We start from the raw sequence: 25,364 nt of genomic DNA, 5'->3' as shown, positions 1-25,364 counted from the left end.
ACAGGAAACGTATATATTTTTGCATAACTACATGCAGTGGGACCTATAAATAATATTTGAAAATTGGACACTGTGCAGGGGCACAAAACATTATAACAGGTACAAAGCATTTCTTCCAAAAAATCAGACAGCAAACTTTCACGTTTTTCCAAAGGCCCCATATTAAGGGTACCACTCAATTTAAGATTTTTTGAAAGATTTTAGTCACATTTTCATATCGAATTGGTTGTTAATTGGAATTTTTTGTTCCAATATTCATTTGGGTGGTTTCTATGGAAACTTCGAGGCACCAGGGGTACTAGCATGGTGGAATAAGAAGCTGTAGCGCCAACTTAGCAGCAGAAGAAGAAAAGAAGATATGATATGAATTATATTTTTTTTTCTTTCTTCAGTGTTTTAGATGCCTTTGTAGAGTCAAGACGGTAAAGTGAGTGAATAAATCAGTGTTTTGTGTTTTCTTAAAGAAATTGTGCATTTTATTAAATTAAATGCCCAATACATTTTATAATTGAATCGGAAATTTGAATGGAATTATTTTATTGGACAAGGAAGAAATCGCATTTAATATTGGTAATTACATACATACTTATGTATATTTGAAATATGGCTTATCCATATTTATTTAATACATTACATAATCATTTGATTCTAGATGCCGATTCCGATTCTAGATGATGATTTCAACTATGAGGACAATTTGTTTTATTTCACAATTATGGAGAAGCGTTCAACTACGTTTCTATATATTTTTCCTTTTTAAAAGTGTGACTATTTACAAATTATTTCAATCAGTTTTTCTTTTATTAAAGTGTGTCATGTATTTCTTTGGAATTTTGTATGTACCTATGTGTTTGTTGTTCTTTTGCCTTTCAGTAAACAACCTCAACATTTGTGTGTATACTATAGAGATAGCCACTGAGTTCTTACTGAGAGCAAGTGAGCACACATTTCAAAGTGTTTTACATTGAATTTTACGCTCCCTTGCTCTCAGTAAGCGCCCACTGGTGCATGTGTTTGTTTTTTTTTTTTTTTTTTGTGCCTTTTGGGTTTGTACTTTTTTGCACCCAAACATATAACATGTTTGCACCCAAACATAAAATTGTTTCCACCCAAACATATCTTTGTTTGCACCCAAACATATATATCTTTGCAACTAAACATAAATATCTTTGCACCCAAACATATATATGTTTGCACCCAAACATATATTTGTTTGCAGACCCAAACATATATTATGTTTGGGACTGTTGCAAACATATATATGTTTTCTGCAAAATATGTTTGGGACATATGTTAGAGAGGCCGTTTTTTTGCGTGCAGCAATGCATTATTATGACCAAATTTTACGTTTGGTATGATTTGATGTAACACCTTCTTATTCCACCATGGGTACTAGTTAACATATTACGATTGTGCTCAAACTTTGGAAATCTCAAAATCTAACAAAACTAAATACTTTTGAGATGCCGCCTAAAAAAATTGACATCTAGTTTTTCCTTTGAGTTAAAACCACCTATATATTAATATATATGTATATTAGTGTAACCCCCGTATTTTCCAATTTTATGTATTTCGATGGTCTTTGTCAAATTTTCGAACCGAGATTGCTGTAATTTGGTATTGTTTTTATGCAGATGATAGAAAGAAAGATGCGATCTTTTAAAGAGTGTTGCAACATTTTCCTTCAGAACTAAACTGGGATTTAGGAATCTCAATGGGTAGAAAACCTCCGCACAGAAAATTGTCAGTATAAAGTGATTATCGCCTCCAACGAAGTATACTTAACGTAGAGAAAGAGTATAGTAGTTACCAATTTTTCATATTTAGAGAGTATAAAAAGTTCGGCTCGGTCGAACTTAGCGCCGTTCTTACTTGTTTAGATTACATTAAATAATGTAGGCACTTGGGCATCCGTTGTCGAAAAAATTTTGCAATTAAAATTTGGACAGAAAAGGAAATAATTTTTCCCTTTTCGATTAAGAATATTTTATTGTGGAAACTATAAAAATTTCGACCCGGCCGAATTTAACAACTTTTACTTGTTTAATAATGAATAATATTTTTCGAACAAGCCAACATTTTTCGGTTAAAAATTGGTTAAGTTATACAGTAGTTTTGACTTAGCTGCCAAAACAAGTTTTGCACGCATTTTGTGGCAGCAAAGCGAATTTCGCACATATCTTTAATATTTTTAGCTGCCAAAAAGTGGCAGTTATCCGATTCGCTCACCTGCCAAAGAATTGGCTCTTCATGTAATGTTCAGCTTCTTGATATCCGAAAATTAATTGGAGAGCAATAGCGAAAAAATGAAAACATATAATCAAAAAGCTTATTTAGCATCAGCTGAAATAATCAAAATGGAATTAAATAACAATTATTATCGTAATATTTGTTTCCACATCTGTCATTCAATTTCTGTTTCAAAGAAAGTGATGTTAACTCTTTGTATTATTGCAACAACCTGCAGGTGACACAATCAGTGTGTTCGTTTACTCAAAATTTGTACAAATTGTTACTGGATGTTGTTCGTTTACTCCTCAGTACAATGCAAAAGACCTTAGCCGATTGCAAGAAGTTACTGAACTTATACAAATTTGTACGAATTGTTGAGTAAACGAACACACCTAATAAATATGCCTTGAACCAGCAGATGCGATATGAGAGAAGTCTCCCTTATCCCTTCTGGGATGTTTGTGGAATAATTAATAATTATTATAAGTTCGTAGAAAGAGTTCCCACGACTAAAAAGCCTAACTAATTTTTTCCATAATATCATAGGTTGTCTACAGTAAAACAGTTTTCTTCTGTACAAAAGACCCTGTGCATGAGTTAGCAACTGTCGCATGACGTGATTTTAGTTTTGGCTAGTAAATATAAATTTCTTAGTGAAAATGCATTAATTTTTCCAAATATTATTGGTAGTTAAATAAAATTCGCACTTAGAAGATTAGCAGTTAAAAGTATAATTTGCATTGAAAATTTGACAAAAATGCAAATATTTTAGTTTTTTGGCAGGAAAATCAAATTCGCACTAAAACGATTGGCAGCAAAATCAAAACTACTGTAGTACTTTGGTGCCATTTTCGAAAGCTGACTTAATGTTTGTACAAATAAATAATTATACTGTTGTGTATCTTCTAAGCAGACTAGAGAGCTCGAGCAAAATCATTTTGAATACGCTTTTTCACACTTAAACCACGATAACCGATTTAAAAAATGGTTTGTTCGAAAGATATTATTCGCCCTATAAGGGAAAAGGGGACTGTTTAAAGTTGAAAATCTAAGAAAAAATGCATTAGTTTTGATCGATTTTGTCAAGTCTGTACACTGCGCCCCGAGAAAATTTATAGCGTTGATTTTTAGACGATATAATATTTGCAATATAAGCAGCGTGATATATTAAAGATCGTGTATTCGAAAAATTAAACATCTAAGTCAACTAGTGGCTTTGCTTTTAATTCCTAAATTATTACGTAAATTAGGAATACAGAATACATGCAGAGAATAATTTCATAAAATTAATGTACATTTATGTATTTTCTATTCTTTTTTTCAGATTTCTGCTCGAAACAATGGCCTGCGTTTGTGAAATGATAGGCCTAGCCTGTTTAGTGGCTCTCTTTATGAGTTTTTCAAATAAAGCTCCATATCAATTAAAGATGGCCATATTTCTAATCGGTAATGGTATTATCGTACTTATGTGCATACCATTTATGATTATTAGACCAAGAGATTACAGAAATGCATTGTAAGTAATGGAAATCTAATAATTTATTAAATCAAAGAAACTAACAAAATATGCCCTTTCTACTTCACAGCGGACCTGCTTGGGGATGCAGGCAACTTTGTAAAGCTTTAGGTGTTACAATGGAAATACGTGGCTTGGAAAATATCCGAAAAGGCCATGGTAGCGTTGTTTTAATGAACCACCAAAGTGCTTTGGATTTGTGTGGTATGTAATGCGAATGCAGCTTGGAAAACAATAATATGATGAACATAATTTTACCTTTCGCTTATAGTTCTAGCTTATCTTTGGCCTGTTATCGGTCGTGCTACAGTTGTTTCCAAAAAGGAGGTTTTGTATCTTCCATTTTTCGGAATTGGATCCTGGTTATGGGGTACCCTGTTTATAAATAGATCTCGCAAAACTGATTCCATTAATACCTTGCAAAAGGAATCAAAAGCCATTAACGAAAGGAACTGTAAACTTTTGTTATTCCCCGAGGGAACGCGTAATTCTAAGGAAACTTTGCTGCCTTTCAAAAAAGGATCCTTCCACATTGCACTACAAAGTCAATGCCCCATTCAGCCAGTAGTCATATCTAAGTACTGGTTCTTGAATGGTGAAAAGAAAATCTTCCGGCCAGGTCATGCCATTATCCATATTTTGCCAGAAATTCCTACGGCTGGATCCAAAAAGGAAGACATGGACACGATCATAGAAAAAACGCACAACATCATGCAATCCGAGTATACAAAACTAAGTCAAGAAGCAAAGGCTCTCAATACAAAGAAACATATTTAATTTATATGTGTGAGTGAATATGTGTCCAGAAGAACCTCTCGAGCTCTGTAGTTGTAACTCAGGTATTGCACTATATTCCTAAAGATGTGTGGAAATTTTTAGTATTTATGGAAACTGATAATACATAAGCAATTAGAATTTTTTAAAATACATTGTTATTTTGTTTTTGTTTTTTTTTCGGACTTTAATCCTACTGCTTGAAGATCAATAGGTTACACAAATAAAAACCAACACTTGTGTGTAGAAACCTTATTTTTCTTATAAGATTACTACCTAGATATTGTACTTTCGTAATGTATGAAATTTACATATACCGTATATAGTAAAATTAACAAATTGTATAATAAAAATGCGTTAAAAACATAAAATGAAATAAAATTAAAACGTGCTGAAAATACTATAATCGATTTTTTTGTTCTTCGCATGGTATAATAAACGGTAAAGTAGGGTACTCTACTGATTACTATTTTTCGGAGTTTGACCGACTTCTGTCACTGTCCAGAACTTGCAAGAATCTTAAGAATGTTTTCATATCGACACCGTTAAAGTTTTGTTAAATATTATTTTTGGAAAAATATAAGCATACCTTGACTATAAATTTTTGCTATATAAATGGTTATAGTTTTGTTCTTAAAATACTATTTTGAGAATTTACAAAATGTCTAAAAAGTGGCGAAGTCTCCCCCACCCATGGAGCAGCTTCGCCATCGATATGGGACATTCACCAACGGACTCTAAAATTGTAATTTACCATACTTTTTAATTTTAGTAGGTACCTTAAATTTACTTACAACAATTATAATATTCCTTAAATTAAATACGTTTAGCATAAAATTCCATTTTAAATTCACATTATAGTGTGGTGTATCTATGGTAGAACATTATAAGGTAACAGCAATACCTAGCTGACTGAATTGGGCTGTAATGTTGTTTCAAATTCCATACGACATTTTATATTTTTATTTCTATGTATATTAGGGTCATATAAATTTTGAGGAAAAAATATATCATGCAGAAAAAAGCTATTTCCAGTAAAGACTTCTTCATATCAATGATATGTAACCTCTTCCAAGTCTGAACAACGTGCCGCACGCTATAACACATCTTATAGAAGCGGTACAATATTTTTTAATATGTGTGATATTTTGTTAAATTTGAAAAAAATTAAAGCTTCTTTGATTTTAAAAACAAAAGTTTGAAACAACTTCCCCCTTTTCAATGAATTTTTAGCGACCCAAACATTTTTGCAAGAATTCTAGTTTTTGCGTGAAATTATCCATTTAGTAGAATGATATGGATACTTTCAAATTGAAAATGTTTTTCAAAATATTCAATCAAATGTGAAAAAATATTAGTTTTATAAATTCCAATAATTTATAGACATTTCCTTGTTTTGTTTACATGTACCGGTGACAGTAACGTTACAAACAAAAACAAATTCCTTTGTGATTGTTGTTGAGTTGTATTTGTTGTAGTACGAGTATTTACTCCATCTTTTTTGTTCTACCATGTTGTGGCATAAGGAATTTAAGTTAAACATGACAAATTTCTGACATTAACCCACCACACCCCTTACATATTTCATAATATGAATATATTTGCATTTGTAATTGCTTTTCTATTCTTCAGTAGTTGCCTTTTTGATATCACAAAACATACCGACCATAGTTTTTTTTCCAATACCCTGAAAACACAATACCGCGTACGTCCGCTATCGGTAAACTCACAATTTTCCCTTTAACGGTTTTTTTCTAGCACTTGTAGTTTTCAAGGAAATCGGCGATGGCATAGCCGCCCCATGTTACCATACAAATATCCTTGATCAGGATACAGTTTTGAGTCGATATAGCCATGTCCGTCTGTTGTAATCACTCTACACCATTTTCAACAGTAATTCAGAAAATACCAGTTGTAATTCTGACATTTTTTTTGAAATTCAGATGTTTTATTTGTAATTCAGACATTGTATTTGGAATTCAGATATTCCATTTGAAATTCAGAAATTGTATTTGAAATTCGGAACTCGTCAATTTAAATTCAGAAATTCTATTTTAAATTCAGATAATTCATTTAAATTTCAGAAAATTTCAATTGGAATTCATATATTCCATTTGAAATTCAGATATTCCATTTGAAATTCAGAATATTTCAATTGAAATTCGGAGTTTCCACTTTAAATTCAGAAAATATCAGTTGAAATTCAGAATATCCATTTTTAATTCAGAACACGTCAATTGAAATTCAGAATTTTCATTTAAAATTCAGATATTCCATTTGAAATTCAGAATATTTCAATTGAAATTCAGAAAATTTCATTTATAATTCAGAATACTAATAACAAATTAAAATTAACCTCAAAAGTTAACCTGGTACTAGGGCAGTGCAAATTCTCCCAACGTCTAGAGGTCCAAATGTTCATCTCATTGGAGCGATAGGCGCGTGCAGTATAATAAAAACGTATCGACGCAGAGGAAACGATGCAAAAGACTGGGTCCAGTCGGTTTTGTCCAAATGGGTGGAAATGAGGAACCAATTGTCGGAACTCGTTCTTGTTGTGAATAACGCTCCATGTCACAATACACCATTTTCAACTGTTATTCAGAAAATACCAGTTGTAATTCAGACATTTTATTTGAAATTCAGATGTTTTATTTGTAATTCAGACATTATATTTGTAATTCAGATATTCCGTTTCAAATTCAGAATACTTCATTTGAATTTCAGATTTTCCGTTTGAAATTCAGAAATTCCATTTGAAATTCAGAATATTGCAATTGAAATTCAGATATTCCATTTGAAATTCGGAATTTCCATTTGATATTCAGAATTTTTCTATTGAAATTCCGAATTTCCATTTGAAATTCAGGAATTCCGTTTAAAATTCAGATATTCCATTTTAAATTCAGAACACGTCAATTGAAATTAAGATTTTTCATTTGAAATTCAGAAATTCCATTTGAAATTCAGAATACATCAATTAAAATTCAGAAATTTTGAATTGAAATTCAGAAATATTCAATTGAAATTCAAAAAATAAAATAATAAATAATTCAGTCGCCGACACTAATAGTTAACACAGCTTCGTCTATTATAGATTCCAAATATTGCAACCTCTTCTGACCGATGTTTGGTGGTGTCACGGTTGGAATGGTCACAAGTTTTTATTTTGCCCATATAATTTTGAGTGGGTTTAATTGAGGAGGATAAGGCGCTAATCATAAAAGAGACGCGGCGGATTGCAAAAATATTTCCTCCAATCTATTGTGACATGGAGCGTTATTCACAACAAGAACGAGTTCCGACAATTGGATCCTCATTTCCACCCATTTGGACAAAACCGACTCACTCTTTTGCATCGTTTCCTCTGAAGGCTCCACGGCGTCGATACGTTTTTATTATACTGCACGCGCCTATCGCTCCAATGAGATGAACATTTGGACCTCTGGACGTTGGGAGAATTTGCACTGCCCTAGTACCAGGTTAATTTTGAGGTTAATTTTAATTTGTTATTAGTATTCTGAATTATAAATGAAATTTTCTGAATTTTAATTGAAATATTCTGAATTTCAAATGAAAATTCTGAATTTCAATTGACGTGTTCTGAATTTAAAATGGATATTCTGAATTTCAACTGATATTTTCTGAATTTAAAGTGGAAACTCCGAATTTCAATTGAAATATTCTGAATTTGAAATGGAATATCTGAATTTCAAATAGAATATATGAATTCCAATTGAAATTTTCTGAAATTTAAATGAATTATCTGAATTTAAAATGGAATTTCTGAATTTAAATTGACGAGTTCCGAATTTCAAATACAATTTCTGAATTTCTAATGGAATATCTGAATTCCAAATACAATGTCTGAATTACAAATAAAACATCTGAATTTCAAATAAAATGTCTGAATTACACCTGGTATTTTCTGAATTACAGTTGAAAATGGTGTAGATTGGAGGAAATATTTTTGTAATCCCCCGCGTCTCTTTTATGATTAGCGCCTTATCCTCCTCAATTAAACCCAACCAAAATTATATGGGGTAAAATAAAAACTTATGTTAAAGGGAATTTGACCATTCCAACCGTGACACCACCAAACATCGGTCAGAAGAGGTTGCAATATTTGGAATTTGTAATAGACGAAGCTTTGTTAACTATTAGTGTCGGCTACTGCAGTCGAGCCATTCAACACTCCTTAATACTCCACGAAGAAGCCCTATCTCTGGAAGATATACCGGTGGGACGATAGATTATTTTACATTTGTTTTTAACAGTTAACACTATGTATTTACATAGCATATTGATTATATGCGTTGTATTGTCATTGATATGCGTCCTTAATTTTCCGCCATTTTATTTACAAACCTATCATCACTTTAGTCATTATTAAAAATATGTTTAATAGATTATTTTCTGAATTTCAATTAAATATTTCTGAATTTCAATTCAAAATTTCTGAATTTCAATGGATGTATTCTGCATTTCAAATGGAATTTCTGAATTTCAAATGAAAAATCTTAAATTCAATCGACGCGTTCTGAATTTAAAATGGAATATCTGAATTTTAAATGGAATTCCTGAATTTCAAATGGAAATTCGGAATTTCAATAGAAAAATTCTGAATATCAAATGGAAATTCCGAATTTCAAATGGAATATCTGAATTTCAATTGCAATAGTCTGAATTTCAAATGGAATTTCTGAATTTCAAATGGAAAATCTGAAATTCAAATGCAGTATTCTGAATTTGAAATGGAATATCTGAATTACAAATATAATGTCTGAATTACAAATAAAGCATCTGAATTTCAAATAAAATGTCTGAATTACAACTGGTATTTTCTGAATAACAGTTGAAAATGGTGTAGAGTTCCCAATAATCAAGGCATATTTATACAAGGTAGAAGTGACAATCAGCTGTATTCTTACTTTTTTTTGTAAATTTAGTTTTCAAAATGTAATAGGGTCTACTCATGAAATTTGAAACTTCGAAATTTGCTACCATGAAATTCTTCTCTTCACCGTAAACGTGTAATAACAATGACCTACGACAGTTCTGTATGCTTTATATTTATATTTTGATTCAAATTTGTTCTATTTAAGAGGATTTTCAAAATGTACTTATGTTTTTGCTGAACAAATTTTTGGAACGACCCCTATTATTCAATATTTATCTTTGACAATTAATTTTCAATAACAACAATGTTGTTTTTGTAAATTTGTTAGTTGTTGTATTTCATGCATTTACCTTATATGAATATGCCTTGACAATAATTTTGCTAAAACACAAAATTTTTGCACCAAAATTGTCAACATAGGTCCATATTTTGGTATAGCCCCCATATAACGGTACCTCCCGATTTTCGGTATTTGGAGGAGTTTAGCTACAATTTTTAACCAAACTTGCGGTTTTTTAGCATTTAAGGTTCTTTGTGGTCACGAAATTTCTCCACCAAAAATCGTCAACATATGTAGGTTCATGTTTTGGTATAGCCCCCATATAACGATACCACTGTAATTTGACATTTGAGATTATTTGTGGTCACGAAACTTCTCCACCAAAAGTTGTCAACATAGGTCCATGTTTTGGTATAGCCGCCATTTAACAGAACCTGTAGTTTTTCGGTATTGTAAGGGTTTTAGCTAAAATTTTTAACAGAACTAGCTGTAATTCGACATTTGAGGTTATTTGTGGTCACGAAACTTCTCCACCAAAAATCGACATCATAGGTCAATGTTTTGCTATAGCCCCCATATAACTGTACTTTCCGATTTTGGGTATTTTGAGGATTTAGCTAAAATTTTGAAACGAACTAGTTATAATTTAACATTTGAGGTTCTTAGTAATTACGAAACTTCTCCACTAAAAGTCTTCAGCATAGGTCAATGTTTTGGTATACATAGCCCCCATATAACTGCACTTCCCTATTTTCGGTATTTTGAGGATTTTAGCTAAAATTTTGATATAATTTAACATTTGAGGTTGTCAGTAGTCACGAAACTTTTCCACTAGAAATCTTCAACATAGGACAATGTTTTGGTATAGCGCCCATATAACTGTACCTCCCGATTTTCGGTATTTTGTCCATGTTTTGTTATAGTCTTCCTATAACGGTACCTCCCGATTTTCGGTATTTTTAGCTACAATTTTTAACCGAACTAGCTGTAATTTCGCATTTGAGGATATCAGTGGTATCTCTCGATTTTCGATATTTTGAGGGTCTTAGCAACATTGCATGACGAAACTACCCGTAATTTGAGCTTCCTTGCAGTTACAAAACGTTATGCCTGTTCCAGAACCTTCAAGAAGCTACTATTTTTTACTACGATAACAATTTTTCCTTTATGATGTCGAAAAAAATAGTAGATTCTTGCAGCACTGGAACAGACCATTTTCCACCAAAAAGTGTCAAGATAGCTCCATACTTTGATATAGACCCGATACAAACAGCATATAACACATTGTTTAGATAAGATTAGATAATTTAGGTATTTGGGGTATTCTTGGTCGAACAAGTTTTGCACCTAAAATTGTGAGCAGGAAAGAAACTAATTATTTATTCCATTTTTGTTATTTTACCTTGTTAAAATTTTCACAAATTTATAATGGAAAAATGTTTCAAAATTACAAAAATTGTAGACTCTTACCGCCAGATATTGAAAATATCACAATACAAAATGTAGGTTTTAGGAGAGAACGGAGGTGAAGGAGCTACCTTTCGCCCTTCTTTCCCATATAGTCCAGTCAAAATAGACATTGAAATAGCAAAAATTCCCACAAAGCTGAATTTTGGTGGAGAGCTAGGGTTTGTCAGAAGCAATGTCCTTAAAGTCCTCATCAATCCCATGTGTGCAAAAACAGTTATTCGGGGTCAAAGGTCAACATTTATGGATTTTTTAGGTTTTCAGATTTTTTCTTGAAAACGGTGTGTCTAATCAAAAAGTGACTAAAGCAAATATTGTAGACAGAAAAATTAGCTACAAGTGTGGTCTTTATAATTTTTTTCTAGAAGGATCCATTCTTGAGATATAGCGGATTTATGGGAAAACGGCTAAAATAATCAGAGTAACCGGGTCTGTCCCCCCAAAAATATATGTTTCGTTGAAGACCGAATTTCCACCTATATTTTAAAAACAAAGCCAACAAAATCGGAGGGTGTTCAGTAGAGTTATTCCATGCTGTCATTTTATGCAAAAATAGCTCGTTTAACCCACATGTGTAATCGAAAGCCCAACGGGAACGACACCATTAAAGCTGGGTACACATTGTCAGTTTTGAATGACAGCTTTGTTGTTGCTTGCTAGTGTGGCCGTTCATTTTTGTCTTTCATCATGCATCCACAAAATGTTTTGTGGTTGCTGGACGGTTTGACAGTTATCGATAATTGCGAAATATCGACATTCAAAACTGACAATGTGTACCCAGCTTAAAACCTCTCCGATTATTTTTTAAAAGTTTGTCAAAAGATTGAGTTTGTTGCGCTGACTACGGAAATTTATAATTTTCATGGGCGGCGGATCCGGTTCGCCGGTTATTTGACCCGAAAGGCCGCATTTAAAATCGGGTTACTCGCGGTTCTTCTGAACCGATTACCCCAAAGTGGGTATCGTTTGAAAGCTTATGGAAATACCTAACAGATGGCGTTATATCACGATATCTCAATGGTGGCTCCTATTGAAGAACCATAAAGATCATTCATGTAGATAACTTGTAAGCCTATAGCATAGATAGACTATGGCGTTATGAACTTGCCGACAAAAAATATATTTGTATTGAAGGTCAAAAGTTTTGCGGAGTAGGCACTTGAAGGAATGGACCGACAATCCATTTTGGAAGTGGATCTTATTTTGGGAGCCATTCCTTTCGATAGATGTCGCGCCCAACAGCCATTTCAGTTGGTTACCGTACAACTTAGAGGTTTTGGAAGCATTGACTTGCCCACGAAAAACATAATATCGCTGTAAATAGGAGTAGCATTGGTATAATTTTTCAAAAGATTTCGAACAGATTTTAAATTGCAGTTAAACAAAAATATTGAACTTTTGTGGGGGAGGTACTCAAGGTGAAGACCCATATGTACTATTTTTGAAGTTAAACTACATTTAGACAAAATCTTACTAGGCGTTTACACCATACAATTTTTCTTCAAATAAAACCCTGATTTACTAACACATACATACATTTGTCGGCTGTCTCCCAGCTGTCCATCATTTTTTCACAGGCAGACGGGATAACAAATTTTTCAAATTTTTTATGAAAATAAGTGAGATTATAATTGAAATGTGTTGAAAATAAAGAACATGAACAAAAACAAAATATGTGAACGGAAAATAAAAAGAAATGGAAGATTTTCATTCATAATTTTAGAACTGACAAGTTTTGGGTTTTTGACAATCAATACATGCACTCAACTGTCCTGTCATATGTAAACGCACTTTAGGAGGTCCAAAGTTTGGGCCAAATCGGTTGCTCAGTTCAACAGATATAGTGCGTACGAGGGTTTCACTATTAATTTGTGGCATAATAATGAAGACGCTAATATTTACTATAAAAATGGGTTTATTGTTTTCTAATGTAGTCTTCAGCATGATTTGCACACTCTTGTATGCGCGCAAACCACTTGTTGAAGCACTTTTTCCACTCCAATTGACACATATCCAAACATTACTAGCATCTTTTGCCCATTGTTGTTTTTCGGGCTCATAGTTGCTTAAAAATAGGTCTGTACGATAACCCAAAAATTTGTACAAATTCGTACAAATTTTTACCGAATGCTGTTCGATAACAAAATTATCCAGCAAAAGAGAGCGAGTTTGGAGAGATTTTTGGAGAGTTTTGTGACTGAGAACTTGCAAATTTTTGCTGGGAAAATTTGTCCCGCAAAAATTTGCAAATTTGATCAGCTGACTTTTAATCACCTGTTCAATGTAAACAACTCGAAATGTTAACATTTTTGACCAAGAAAATTTCACAATTGCACATTTTTTAGATTCTAAAGCGTTGTGGATAGGTTTAAAGCATTAAATAAGTAAACTGCAGTTTTAAAATTTATGTTTTTGTTCCGTTTGGTTTAAAATATCAAAAGAAACAAAAACAAATTGCACACATTTTCGGAAACAGCTGACATTCTTACAAGTTTTACAAAATGCTGTTCGATAACTTTCTGCAACATTACTTGCTTGAGAGAGTAAAATTCACTGAGAGAGGTTGCTGGAACTGACCTAGTAATTATTGCTGGGAAAGTCATCGTACACACCTAATGATTGTTGGTCAGAAAACGCCATGTAGCTATGAATGATGCAGGTAAACAAAATTTACTGTAATAGATTCTTACAGATTCTGGAATAGAGCAGGGTACAATAATTTACAGGTAGAATATGGTGCCACCTGTTTTGATTCTCCTGTAATACTAGTGTCAAATTTCAAAAGACATTTTGTATTCTTATTTCTATTTCCTATGTACATTAGGGGTATTTATTTTTTGAGAGCAAAATATCATTCAGAATAAAAACTATTGTGGCTAAAATCCTCGAAATACCGCAAATCTGGACCTTACTTTATATGGAGGCTATACCAAAACATGGACCTATGTTGACGGTTTTTGGTTGAGATTTTTCGTGACCTTTGAGAACTTCAAATGTCAAATTACAGGTAATTCGGTTAAAATTTTTGGCTAAAATCCTAAAAATACCGAAAATCGGTAGGTGCTGATATAGGAGGGCTATAACAAAACATGGACCTATGTCGCTAGGAACCCTAAATGTCAAATTATAGCTAATTCGGGCTGAAAATGTGACTAAAAACGTCAAAATACCTGAAATCGGGCGGTACTGTTATATGGGGGCTATATCAAAACGTGAACCGATATAGCCCATCATCGAACTTGACCTGCTTGCAAACCAGAGACGCATCTTCCAAAATTTCAGCGTCCTATTTCCATTTTTGTGTATGCTAGAGTGATTACCACAGATGGACGGACGGACATGCACAGATCGACTCAGAATTTTATCCTGATCAAGAATATATATACTTTATAGTGTCGCAAATGATTATTTCAATGCGTTACAAACGGAAAAACAAACTTAATATACCCTCCATCCCAACAAAATTTGATGGAAGGTGTTCATGCTATGAGGTGATTTCATGGCATCTTTTGCATTGGTTCAAACGAAGTCGTGAAAGATCCCATATTTTCATTAGCATTTGAACCAATGCAAATGAAGACGTGAAAGACCCGATCATTTCATCAGCATTTAGATGAAATATCCGATATTTTCATCAGCATTTGAACCCATTCCATCGATCCAATAGTGATGGATTTTGTGTTTATACATGGTAGAACAAATATAAGGTAAAGTAAATACTACAACAAATACAACTCAACAACAACCACATAGAAATTTGTTTTTGTTTATAATAATAGTGTCAAATGTATATGTAAACAAAAAAAGGAAATGTCTATAAATTATTTGAATTTAAAAAACTAATAATTTGTCACATTTGATTGAATATATAGGAAAACATGAATGAAAATTCGTTATATTTTCAATTTGAATGTTTCTACATCATTCCACTAAATGCATAATTTCTCGCAGAAAGTAGAATTCTTGGAAAAATGTTCAATATTTTGTTTTTGAAATCAATGAAGCACATGTTTATTAGGGCTTTATTTTTTTCAAATTTAACAAAATACCTCACATATTAACAAATGTTGTACCGCCTTTACAAACGGTGTTTTATTGTGCGGCTCGTCGTTCTGATTTGGAGGAGGTTACATATCATTGATATGAAGAAGTCTTTCTGGAAATAGTTTTTTTTTTCGGAATGATATATTTTTCCTCAAAAATATATATCCCTAATGTACATCGAAATAGAAATAAATATATAAAATGTCGTATGGAATTTTACACTAACGTTACAACCCAGTTAAGTTAACTGTGTATTGCTGTTACCTTTTTTGTTCTACCATGGTATTTATATTGTTAGTCCCAATTTACATTAGGCGAGTTTACTTGCGGCAATTGTCAGTTTGTGGATGAGAGAGGGTGTTGAGAGGCAAAGGGTTACCATATACCTCACCTCTCTCCATCAAACTGACAATTGCCGCAAGAAAACTCGCCTAATGTAAATTGGGACTAAGGAATGTAAGTCCCAATTTACATTAGGCGAGTTTACTTGCGGCAATTGTCAGTTTGATGGAGAGAGAGGTGAGGCATATGGTAACCCTTTGCCTCTCAGACCCTCTCTCACCATCAAACTGACAATTGCCGCAAGTAAACTCGCCTAATGTAAATAGGAACTAACTGATAGGTTTAGGCAAGGTATATTTATTATCATGGCAGAATAAGAAGGTAATCTCATTTGAAAAACCCGTCCTTGAGCTGCCAAATACAACCATGCCTAAAAACAATATAAATGTTGTTTTTGTAATTGTATGTCAATGACAACAATAACAACATACTGACATACTATTTGTTTACGTTCTGTGAAATATGTATTTGTTTATATAAAGCAGAATTAAATATTTTCGTAATTTGCCAAAAGTTGACAAAAGAAAATGTTGTGTGATGTGATAGAAATCGTGGCTAATGCGAATATATTAAAATGCTGTGAAAATTCGCTAAAATCCTGTGTGCAAGAAAGTTGCGAAATATCCATCGCAGCAGAAGAACGCCGAAAGCCAGCTGAAAGGAAAACATTACACTGTTCCGGACGATGCAGTCACCCAAATTGATGCCATGATCCGGCATGTGGATTGAGACACACTATACACTGCATTTGTTTTGTTTATGGTTATGACTAGAGTTGGGCAATCTAGTTCCTAGTTCCTTGTACCAGTTCCAAAACGTATGAGTAACATCATGAAATATAACGTGTGATAGTAAGTATACGCAGTTTGTTCAAAGAAAAAATGTGGGCCGTTGGAACTGCGAAAGGAACTAGATAGATCCAAATAGTTCCTTTGGCACAAGTCATAACTTATGACTGTTTGTGGTGTTTGTGGTCCTGGTAACAAAATTTTTGAGTCTGGAACAGAGGAACCAGAACCTGTTAACTGAAATAATACATCAACGAACATATGTATTTGGGTTGCTATAACAACAACCAATTGATGCGCCGTAACAAGCGTCAACCTTATGCTCACAGGGAACAAGCCGGTAAGTAATTGGGTTGGAGCGAAGATTAATGGGTTTATATTTATGCATTAAATGTGTGATGATTGTTACAGGTGAAACATTGCTGAATTCCCCGTGTCCGTGGTGGCGGAACTAACCAATGAGGGTGTTGACAAGCGGAACATGTTGAAATTGGCTCCTGGTGGCCATGTTAGTCGTTTTGTCATCTGTCGAATTTGCAGTCGTTTGCCTTAACGAAGACATCCAACCTTCCTCAACCCAAAATAGCTAACACAAATACAATAAACGGAGCGGTTAACCTAAATGTGCTAACAACACTTCCCTAATTAAATTGAAAATAAACAGCATAAATATTGTGTCATTTCGGGGTCCATACCTCCGAAAGTTGTTTTCCCCTAGCAAAAAAAATAAATAAAATGTTGTAGCCATGAATACTTTCCATTTATTTTATTGATAAACATCAATGATGCGATAATACATATCATCTACATTGTACATTTCCTTGCGTAAAAATAATATATGTATAATAAATAACACAAATATATACATTAACAAGTTATGTAGTTTGTATTAAATTAATTATTATTAATTAAACGCCGTAGTCCATCTTGAAACTGGATGTTCTCTCAATAGTTTTCGTTTCAAACAGCCATTTAGTTGGGTTACCGTAGGATTTATTGAGGTTTTGGTGATTATATGAGGAAGCAAGCAAGGCCCATGTTTGAGAGAAATATTACAATGTGCAAAGGCTGATACTGTCGTTCACTCCTTTCATTTATTGACATTTTAAAGCTTTTGGGCCAATATGGACTTGACCAAGAAACACATTGGGGGTTATTCTGAACAAAAGTACAAAAGTTCCTTGCGAGTTTTGCCTTTCTGTCGTTACAACTTAAGGCAGGAAGCGAAAAACTCACGGGGAATTTTCGTTCAGAATAACCCTAATTATATTGCTGTAAACGAGATCACAAGGAATACTTTTGGGAACAATTTCTAGTCCATCCTCGAACATTTGAATTGTACGTTTGGAAGATTTTGAGCCATTATCTCAAGAAGTATGTATATACTTGACCACGAAAAAAATCCTGCATGCGACGTTCCAAAAAGTGCGTCCAAACTGCACTTATGCCAAACATTTTGTGTGGGAGACACCTAAGGGATGAGACCGGTACAGTCTATTATCTATGCCAAGAAGAAATATTACGATGTGCAAACTGGTTCCTTACCCGTACGCACCATATCAGCGAAAAATATTGCATTTTTTTTTAGGTGTTGTGGCGGAAAAAGTGGACTGATATGGGTCATCCTCGTAATTGATCAAAGTTTGAACATTATATTACGAGGACCAAAATGTGGACCACATCGGCTGATCCGTTCGAGAGTTATCTTGCAGTCGGACGGACGAACTGGGATAATCGACTCCAAATGACAAATTTATATTGAAAATTTGTAAATAATTGAAAATAAAATAAATTGAAAATGTAAATATAATTGACATATGTATGTGTGTTTTAACATATACACACAAAGTTTGTCAAAATCATTTTGTCAACGAAGGGACGGCAAAGCGAATACAACTCTGTGGGTTGTGAGCGTGAGGTTACCTTGTATCATTGTATCATGATTTATTATAAGGTATATGCATGAATTACAACAACTATCAAATTTACAAAAACAACATTGTTGTTATTGAAAATTAATTGTCAAAAAAAATATTGAATAATAGGGTCGTTTCAAAATTTTATTAGGAAAAACGTAAATGCATTTTGAAAATCCTCTAGAATAGAACAAATTTGAAGCAAAATGTAAATATACAGCATTCATAACTCTCGTAGGTCATTTTTAGTACACGTTTAGGAAGAAAAGCAGTATTTTATGGTAGCAGATTTCGAAGTTTCAAATTTCTTGTGTAGACCCTATTACATTTTGAAAACTACATTTACAAAAAAGTAAGAATACAGCTGATTGTCACTTCTACCTTATATGCCTTGGTGCCTAATTTAGTTTAATTTCCGTTAACTTAAAAATTTGAATTGTAACGTAAAGTTTTATTACCCAGTTACTTTATTTAAGCAACAACTACCATGTAGAATTCGCTTCATCATTCTAGTTCTCACTTTACCTTTCGTTAATGTGATTTTATTTGTTTTGTCATAATGTAATTATTGTTTAAGCCCTCGGCGCATACGGTGCGTTGAGCGTTGCGCTACAACAACCACATGAAAAAAGTGTAAGTGAAGCCAAGTTTTTTGAAAAACAACAATAAGTCTGTCTGGTTACTTTTCCAGCAAGAATTGTCCAGCAAGAACTTTCTCTGAGAGTAAGGAGTTTTTATTCTCTTTTGCTAGAAAATTATAAAAAGTAAACAGACACCTTTTCAGCAAAAACCTGCAAGCAATCAGCTGACTTTCCAAGCAATCCAGCTGACTTGTCGGCCAATGAAGGAACCAATGGAAGCAAAAATGTGTATTTTATTAAAAATAAAAATAGAAAATGACCCAAAGATTTTTCTACTTTGCAACTTTGTTCCACAAAAAAATAATACAATTGGACTTGCCATTTAAATCAAAGAGAAACTAAAAACAGATGATTGATTGTTTTCAGGAAGAAGAAGAGTTGCAAATGTTTGCTAGAAGAAATTTGTCCAGCAAGAATTTGCAAACTCTCAGTGAAAGAACTGTCAAAATGTCTCTCTCGAATTGCTCTCTTTTGCTGGTTTTTTGTGTTAACAGACGACTTCCAGCAACAATTGGTACAAATTGTTACAAATTTTAGGGTAACCAGACAGATCTAATATGGCTGACGCATTAAAGTTAAACATAAAGCGCTCGGCACATACGGTGCGTTTTGCGTTGCGTTACAACAACCACATGAAAAATGTGTAAGTGATGCTAAGTTTTTTGAAAAACAACAACATGGCTGACGCATTAAAGTTAAACATAATTTAACTGTTTTGGGACAACGCATGTCCCAACGTGTCACTAAACGGACCGTATGTGCCGAGGGCTTAATTTAACTGTTTTGGGACAACGCGTGTCCCAACTTGTCACTAAACGGACCGTATAGCCCTCGGCACATACGAGGTGTGTTCGTTTATTCAACAATTTGTACAAATTTGTACAAGTTCAGTAACTTCTTGCAATCGGCTAAGGTCTTCTGCATTGTACTGTAGAGTAAACGAACAACATCCAGTAACAATTTGTACAAAATTTTGAGTAAACGAACACACATATGGTCCGCTCAGTGAAACGTTGGGACACGCGATGTCCCAAAACAGTTAAATTATGTTTAACTTTAATGCGTTTGTTACTTCTTTATTTCTTGTATTTGTTTGTTGTTGTAATTACGTCATTAGTGTGTTTGTCCACTGTATTGATCTTCCCACATGTATGTGAGTCTGGTTGTTCGCTTATGGGTACTTTACACGGTATGTTTTTTACATGTGAGTTGTCACTTCTCCCATACAGAATGTATATGCAAAGTGACAACTCATATGTAAAAAACATACCGTGTAAAGTACCCATTAGTGCGAATGTGCGTCTGTGTGTTCGTTGTACAGATTCGAGGTGTTGCCAGACGTGTTCTAGAGGACTCTCGAACAGGGAGATTTTGGGTATAAATACAGGGGGAACTAGCAATGACGAGTTAGTTGTGTTTTAAGCGTTGAACTGAACAGATCGGTTAAAGAAGAGATGTGTGCTAACTAGAAACAAGCTTCGTGCTTAGTAATTAATAGCCAGCGGAATTTTATGCAACCCCTATTTTTGGCCCGATTCATGTCAAATTTTGGGTCTGGGCATATTTTTGGTTTCTGATTACATTGCAATCGAAACATATGACATATGCAAAATTATGCAAAATTCATAAATTTTTGCATATGCAAAATTTATGCATTTTACATATTTTCTTATGCAACAAATATTTTAATAATAGGTACAAAAATGTTAGTGTGTACAATTTTTCTGTTTAAAATTCTCTTCAGGCAAGTCAATAAAATAGAGAAATGTATAACCACAGCCACAACCTTCAAAATACCGAAAATCGGGGGGTATCGTTCTATGGGGGCTATATGAAGGCCTGAACCTAAACCGACGAATTTTAGGTGGAAAGATTTTTTACCCCCAAGGAAGACTTAATACCAAATTTCAGCCATTTCGGAGGAATATTGAGGGCACAACCTTAAAAAAATACCAGAAATCCGGAGGTACCGTTCTATGTGGGCTATATGAAGACGTGGACCTATACCGACACATTTAAGATGGAAAGTTTTATACACACAACGAATACAAAATGCCAAATTTCAGTCATTTCGGTGGGGTATTGAGCCCACAAACTTCAAAATACCGAAAATCGGGCGGTACCATTCTATGGGGGCTATATGAAGACGTGGACCTATGCCGATAAATTTCAGGTGGAAAGTTTTATACCCCCAACGAAGACTTAATACCGAATTTCAGCCATTTCGGAGGGATATTGAGGGCACAACCTTCAAAATACCAGAAATTCGGAGGTACCGTTCTATGGGGGCTAGATGAAGACGTGGACCTATACCAAAAAATTTTAGGTGAAAAGTTTTATACCCACAACGAAGACAAAATGCCAAATTTCACTCATATCGTTTGGATTTTGAGGCCACAACCTTCAAAATACCGAAAATCGGGAGGTACCGTTCTATGGGGGCTATATGAAGACGTGGACCTATACCAAACAAATTCAGATGAAAAGTTTTATATCCACAACGAAGACAAAATGCCAAATTTCAGTCATTTCGGTGGGATATTGAGGCCACAACCTTCAAAATACCGAATATCGGTAGGTACCGTTCTATGGGGGCTATATGAAGGCGTGAACCTATGCGGACAGATTTCAGTTGTAAAGTTGCATACCCCTAACGAAGACTTAATGCAAAATTTCAGCCACTTCGGTGGGATATTTAGACCACAAATCCTTGAATATATTTTTGCATATGCACATTTTATGCAGATATGTAAAAGTATGTCAAAATATGCACGATATGCAAAATATGCAAACATTTCTGGGCCTAATTCGTTTTATTTTGTAATAAAAGTAGTTTCTGTGTAATCAGATTTTCTCTACGACCATCCTAACCATATATGCATTTGCATAGGATTCCGCAGTCTAGTAATTAAAGTCGGTTCCGAATAAGTGTAATAAAGTAAATAAAGCATTGTAGAAACGTAATCTAAAACGAGGCCTGTTTTATTTGGTACAAATCCGTAACAATATTTTTACACATTTTTCTAAATATATAAGATTAATTATTTACAGTAGGCGTGATGTTGTCGGAGACTCGAAATCACAACCAACGTTGTTAAAACTCTCGTCGTTATCATGGTTCAATTATTAGAAGGTTGGGAAGGTTCATGAAATTATAAAAAGAACCAACTCTGATGCCGATTTGCTTACTCTTGTGCCAGACACTGAAAATAACACATGAAAATATTATAGCTTTTAGGAGAGGGCGGAGGTGAAGGAGCTCCCTTTCTCCCTTCTTACCCATAAGCTCAAATCATTTTCATTAAAATTTTCATCGTCTGACACAAGACTTATAACTTCAAATGAATAATAACAAATTCCACAGGCTTTGTTTATTTGAAGTATTGTTAAGTATTTGAAGTGAAATATTTTATATGGGTATGTATGTCCACGTTTTGGTATAGCCCCATATAACTCGAATTTTCGCTTTTAGGAATTTTGAATATTTTAGCCCAATGCTAGCTCATTACACTTAACGGAGGCCCTCTTAATTTAGGATTTTGTATTTGCAGAGGTTAAAAAATATTTCTACCAAAAATTTTTTATAAAGTCCACGTTATGGTATAGACCCCATATAACGGTACCTGCAGATTTTTATTCAGAAAACTTGACGGTCGAGGACACTGAGCTCACCGTGGTGCCACCTTGGGAGCTACCTTTAACATCCGTTAAGTGTAGTGAGCTAGCATGTATACTCGTAACAACGTTAAAAACTTGGGCTAATAACACATCTCTCCAAAACATCGTACTATAAAAAACAAAGAAAAAGAAAGCAACCTCCTCTTAAGTTGACGACCTCACAAACTTTTTATGGATTATAAATAGCAAATCTGCACCTGGAATGTTCGGACTCTTTATAGAAGGTGCAGTTTACGCTTTGGCAGATGTACTTGAAAAATTCAAGACCAATATCACTCCCATACAGGAAATACGATGAATTAGGAAAGATGTCACAACAACGCCTAACGGTGACGCACTGCATTACAGCTGCTGTGACATAAACCATGAGTTTGCTTGCAGGTTTGTAGTTGGTCGGATGTATAAGGGTCTGGTATCCAGCTCCACACCAGTGACTGAAAGACTTGCTACAATTCTAGACATTTTCATCATCACTTTTATTTGTGCTCATGCATCCACAGAAGACAAGGACGAACAGATCAAAGATATGTATATTTATGAGCGCTTAGAAGACACGCTTGACTGTTGTCCTGCCCATAACATTACATTTACAGTTAGGCAAGAAATGTATTGCAAAAACCAAAATTGTAGAAAATTCCATATTAATTGCTCGTTTATGGCAACAAATTATGTAAAAACTATACGGTTTTTTGTGCAAATCTCTTGCTATAGGTCCTTGCAACAATATTCCGTCAAAATATGCAAAGGTTATTTGCGATTTATAACAAATATGGTCAAAAATAAGAATTAACTACTATTTTGGGGTGACAATAAAAGTATTGCAAAAATTTCCAAATCGATGGTTTCTTCGAGAATTACCAAAGGTGTGTTCCTTAATGAGTTGTCTATCCACTTTGGACATTCATTGGAGCATTAATGAGCTTAGTTAAACCAAAAATTAAGGCTGGGTGTGTTCCACTCTAAGGATACTGGTTCCCCAATTTTTAGCAAATCTTGATCCTTCGTTGGAGGATGTTTTTGGAGTTTTTTTGTTAAATTGGACCCAAACATTTTATGAGGGTTGATATCAGGATGTTGGCCCGATGTATTTAAGAGTTTTGTGTTGTTGTATTACATCGGTAATTTACACAAATAAGATTAACATGTCATGATCTGGTCTTTGGAATGGTGGTAGTTGACTTTGTTTGAGCTTTTGGCATCAATTTTTCTGACTTTCAGACTAATGACTATTAAATATTTATTAATGATGTCAGTGGGGATGGCTTCCCAATCGTTATTATATCCGTGAACCCAATTTCGTATACTATTTTCCATGGTAAAGAATATAGTACCCAAATATTCGATATTCCAGTTTCTCCAGTAGCGGTTTAATTTCCATATTTGATGAGTTTTATTGGATTTGGCGCAATTTTTTGGATTTATTATGATAGCAGAGGATAATATCTATCCACTTAGTAAAAATTAAATCATATTAATACCATTGAGGGACGAAATAGTGCTCTGTCGTAGGTCGTTTCAAAATACTACACAGGTGTCAATTCTTACCATATACTTTCCAGAGGTATCTCGATGTTCTCAAAGCCAAAATCGGACTGTTTTGCATTGTTCCATTATCCTACAATACATATTGAGTCAAATATTCATTCTTGGCACACTTGCCTGTGACCAATTCGTCATTGTTTATTGTTAATATGGTCCCATGCGTTTTTTACCTGTGTGAAGATCCCCCATGACCGCATTTTTTTATCACTGAACTTTATTACATTCAATACTGTTAGTCTATTATTAGCCTCAAAAATCATAAAAATGCATAATGACCGCAAAAATTTTATAGTACTGATTTTCCCGTTGCAATATTTCTATTGTCACCCCCAAATGGTAGTTAATTCTTATTTTTGACCGTATTTGTTATAAATCGCAAATAACCTTTGCATATTTTGACGGAATATTGTTGGTCCTTTCAACATATAGCAAGAGATTTGCACAAAAAAACCTATAGTTTTTACATAATTTGCATGGTAGAACCATAAAGGTAATTTCATGCTAACACCTGACTAAAATTTTTTTTAAATTTTAAATTTGAAGTACATTCATTGTCAAAGTCAATTTGACAAAAAATACTTATGTATGTGTGTACAATGTATACCATACCTACAAATACATATGTACATACATACATATATTAATACAAAAGTCAGCAAATATTGAATTGCCATTTAATTGTGAAACGCAAAATTTCTTTCTTATCAAAAAGCACAAACGACGAATACATAAAGAATTACGGACATTGATGTAAAATGCCCTCCTCTGTTTCCGCTGTTGGTTGTTGAACATTCATAAGGTTTTGGAAGAATCCCAGCATGTAATGATTTGGACAAACAACAATGCGTTTTCTTTATCACGGCAGAATCATTTGACGAACCTATCTACAAGATCTACATTTCTGATCTGTGCCACGAACATGAGAAATTTTATGAAAGTCCGATATGTACAAAAGGCAAGAAGCTCTGTAAGTTTTACGACTTTTCCGCTATTTTAATCAAGAACTTCGATGCAGAAACCCCACCTTTGGATGTCGTCAAGGAACACTTTAGACAAAGCGGCAATGGGATTTAGTTGATAATGTTTGTTTTGTGATGCTTAAAATACATTTTTCATGTTTCAAAAAGGTTTTATTAATAAAAAGTTGCAAAAAACATCAAAATTAAGATCTTTTTTATCTGTAACAATAGTTATGGTGACGGAAGTTTTATTTTAATTTGGCGTATCTTAAAAATACCAATTTA

At 33.7% G+C, this 25,364-nt stretch overlaps 1 protein-coding gene across 2 annotated transcripts in view; it reads left to right on the top strand.

The window, feature by feature from the left end:
- Agpat2 (1-Acylglycerol-3-phosphate O-acyltransferase 2) overlaps window positions 1–4,928 on the top strand; it is a 90,759-nt gene extending 85,831 nt beyond the window's left edge. For both annotated transcript variants that reach the window (XM_073968101.1, XM_073968102.1), the window contains exons 2-4: window positions 3,557–3,748; window positions 3,819–3,952; window positions 4,020–4,928. In XM_073968101.1, the coding sequence (XP_073824202.1) occupies window positions 3,573–3,748; window positions 3,819–3,952; window positions 4,020–4,525 (816 nt within the window). In that variant the 5' untranslated portion in view covers window positions 3,557–3,572 and the 3' untranslated portion in view covers window positions 4,526–4,928. The remainder of the gene's footprint in view (window positions 1–3,556; window positions 3,749–3,818; window positions 3,953–4,019) is intronic.
- The last annotated feature ends 20,436 nt before the right edge of the window (window positions 4,929–25,364 follow it).

The sequence above is a fragment of the Musca autumnalis genome, unplaced genomic scaffold, assembly GCF_047663935.1.
Source record: "Musca autumnalis isolate F117 unplaced genomic scaffold, ASM4766393v1 scaffold_2, whole genome shotgun sequence".
Classification (NCBI taxonomy): domain Eukaryota; kingdom Metazoa; phylum Arthropoda; class Insecta; order Diptera; family Muscidae; genus Musca; species Musca autumnalis.
The sequence above is the reverse complement of the archived record's forward strand: the minus strand, read 5'-3'. Positions and strand labels throughout refer to the sequence as shown.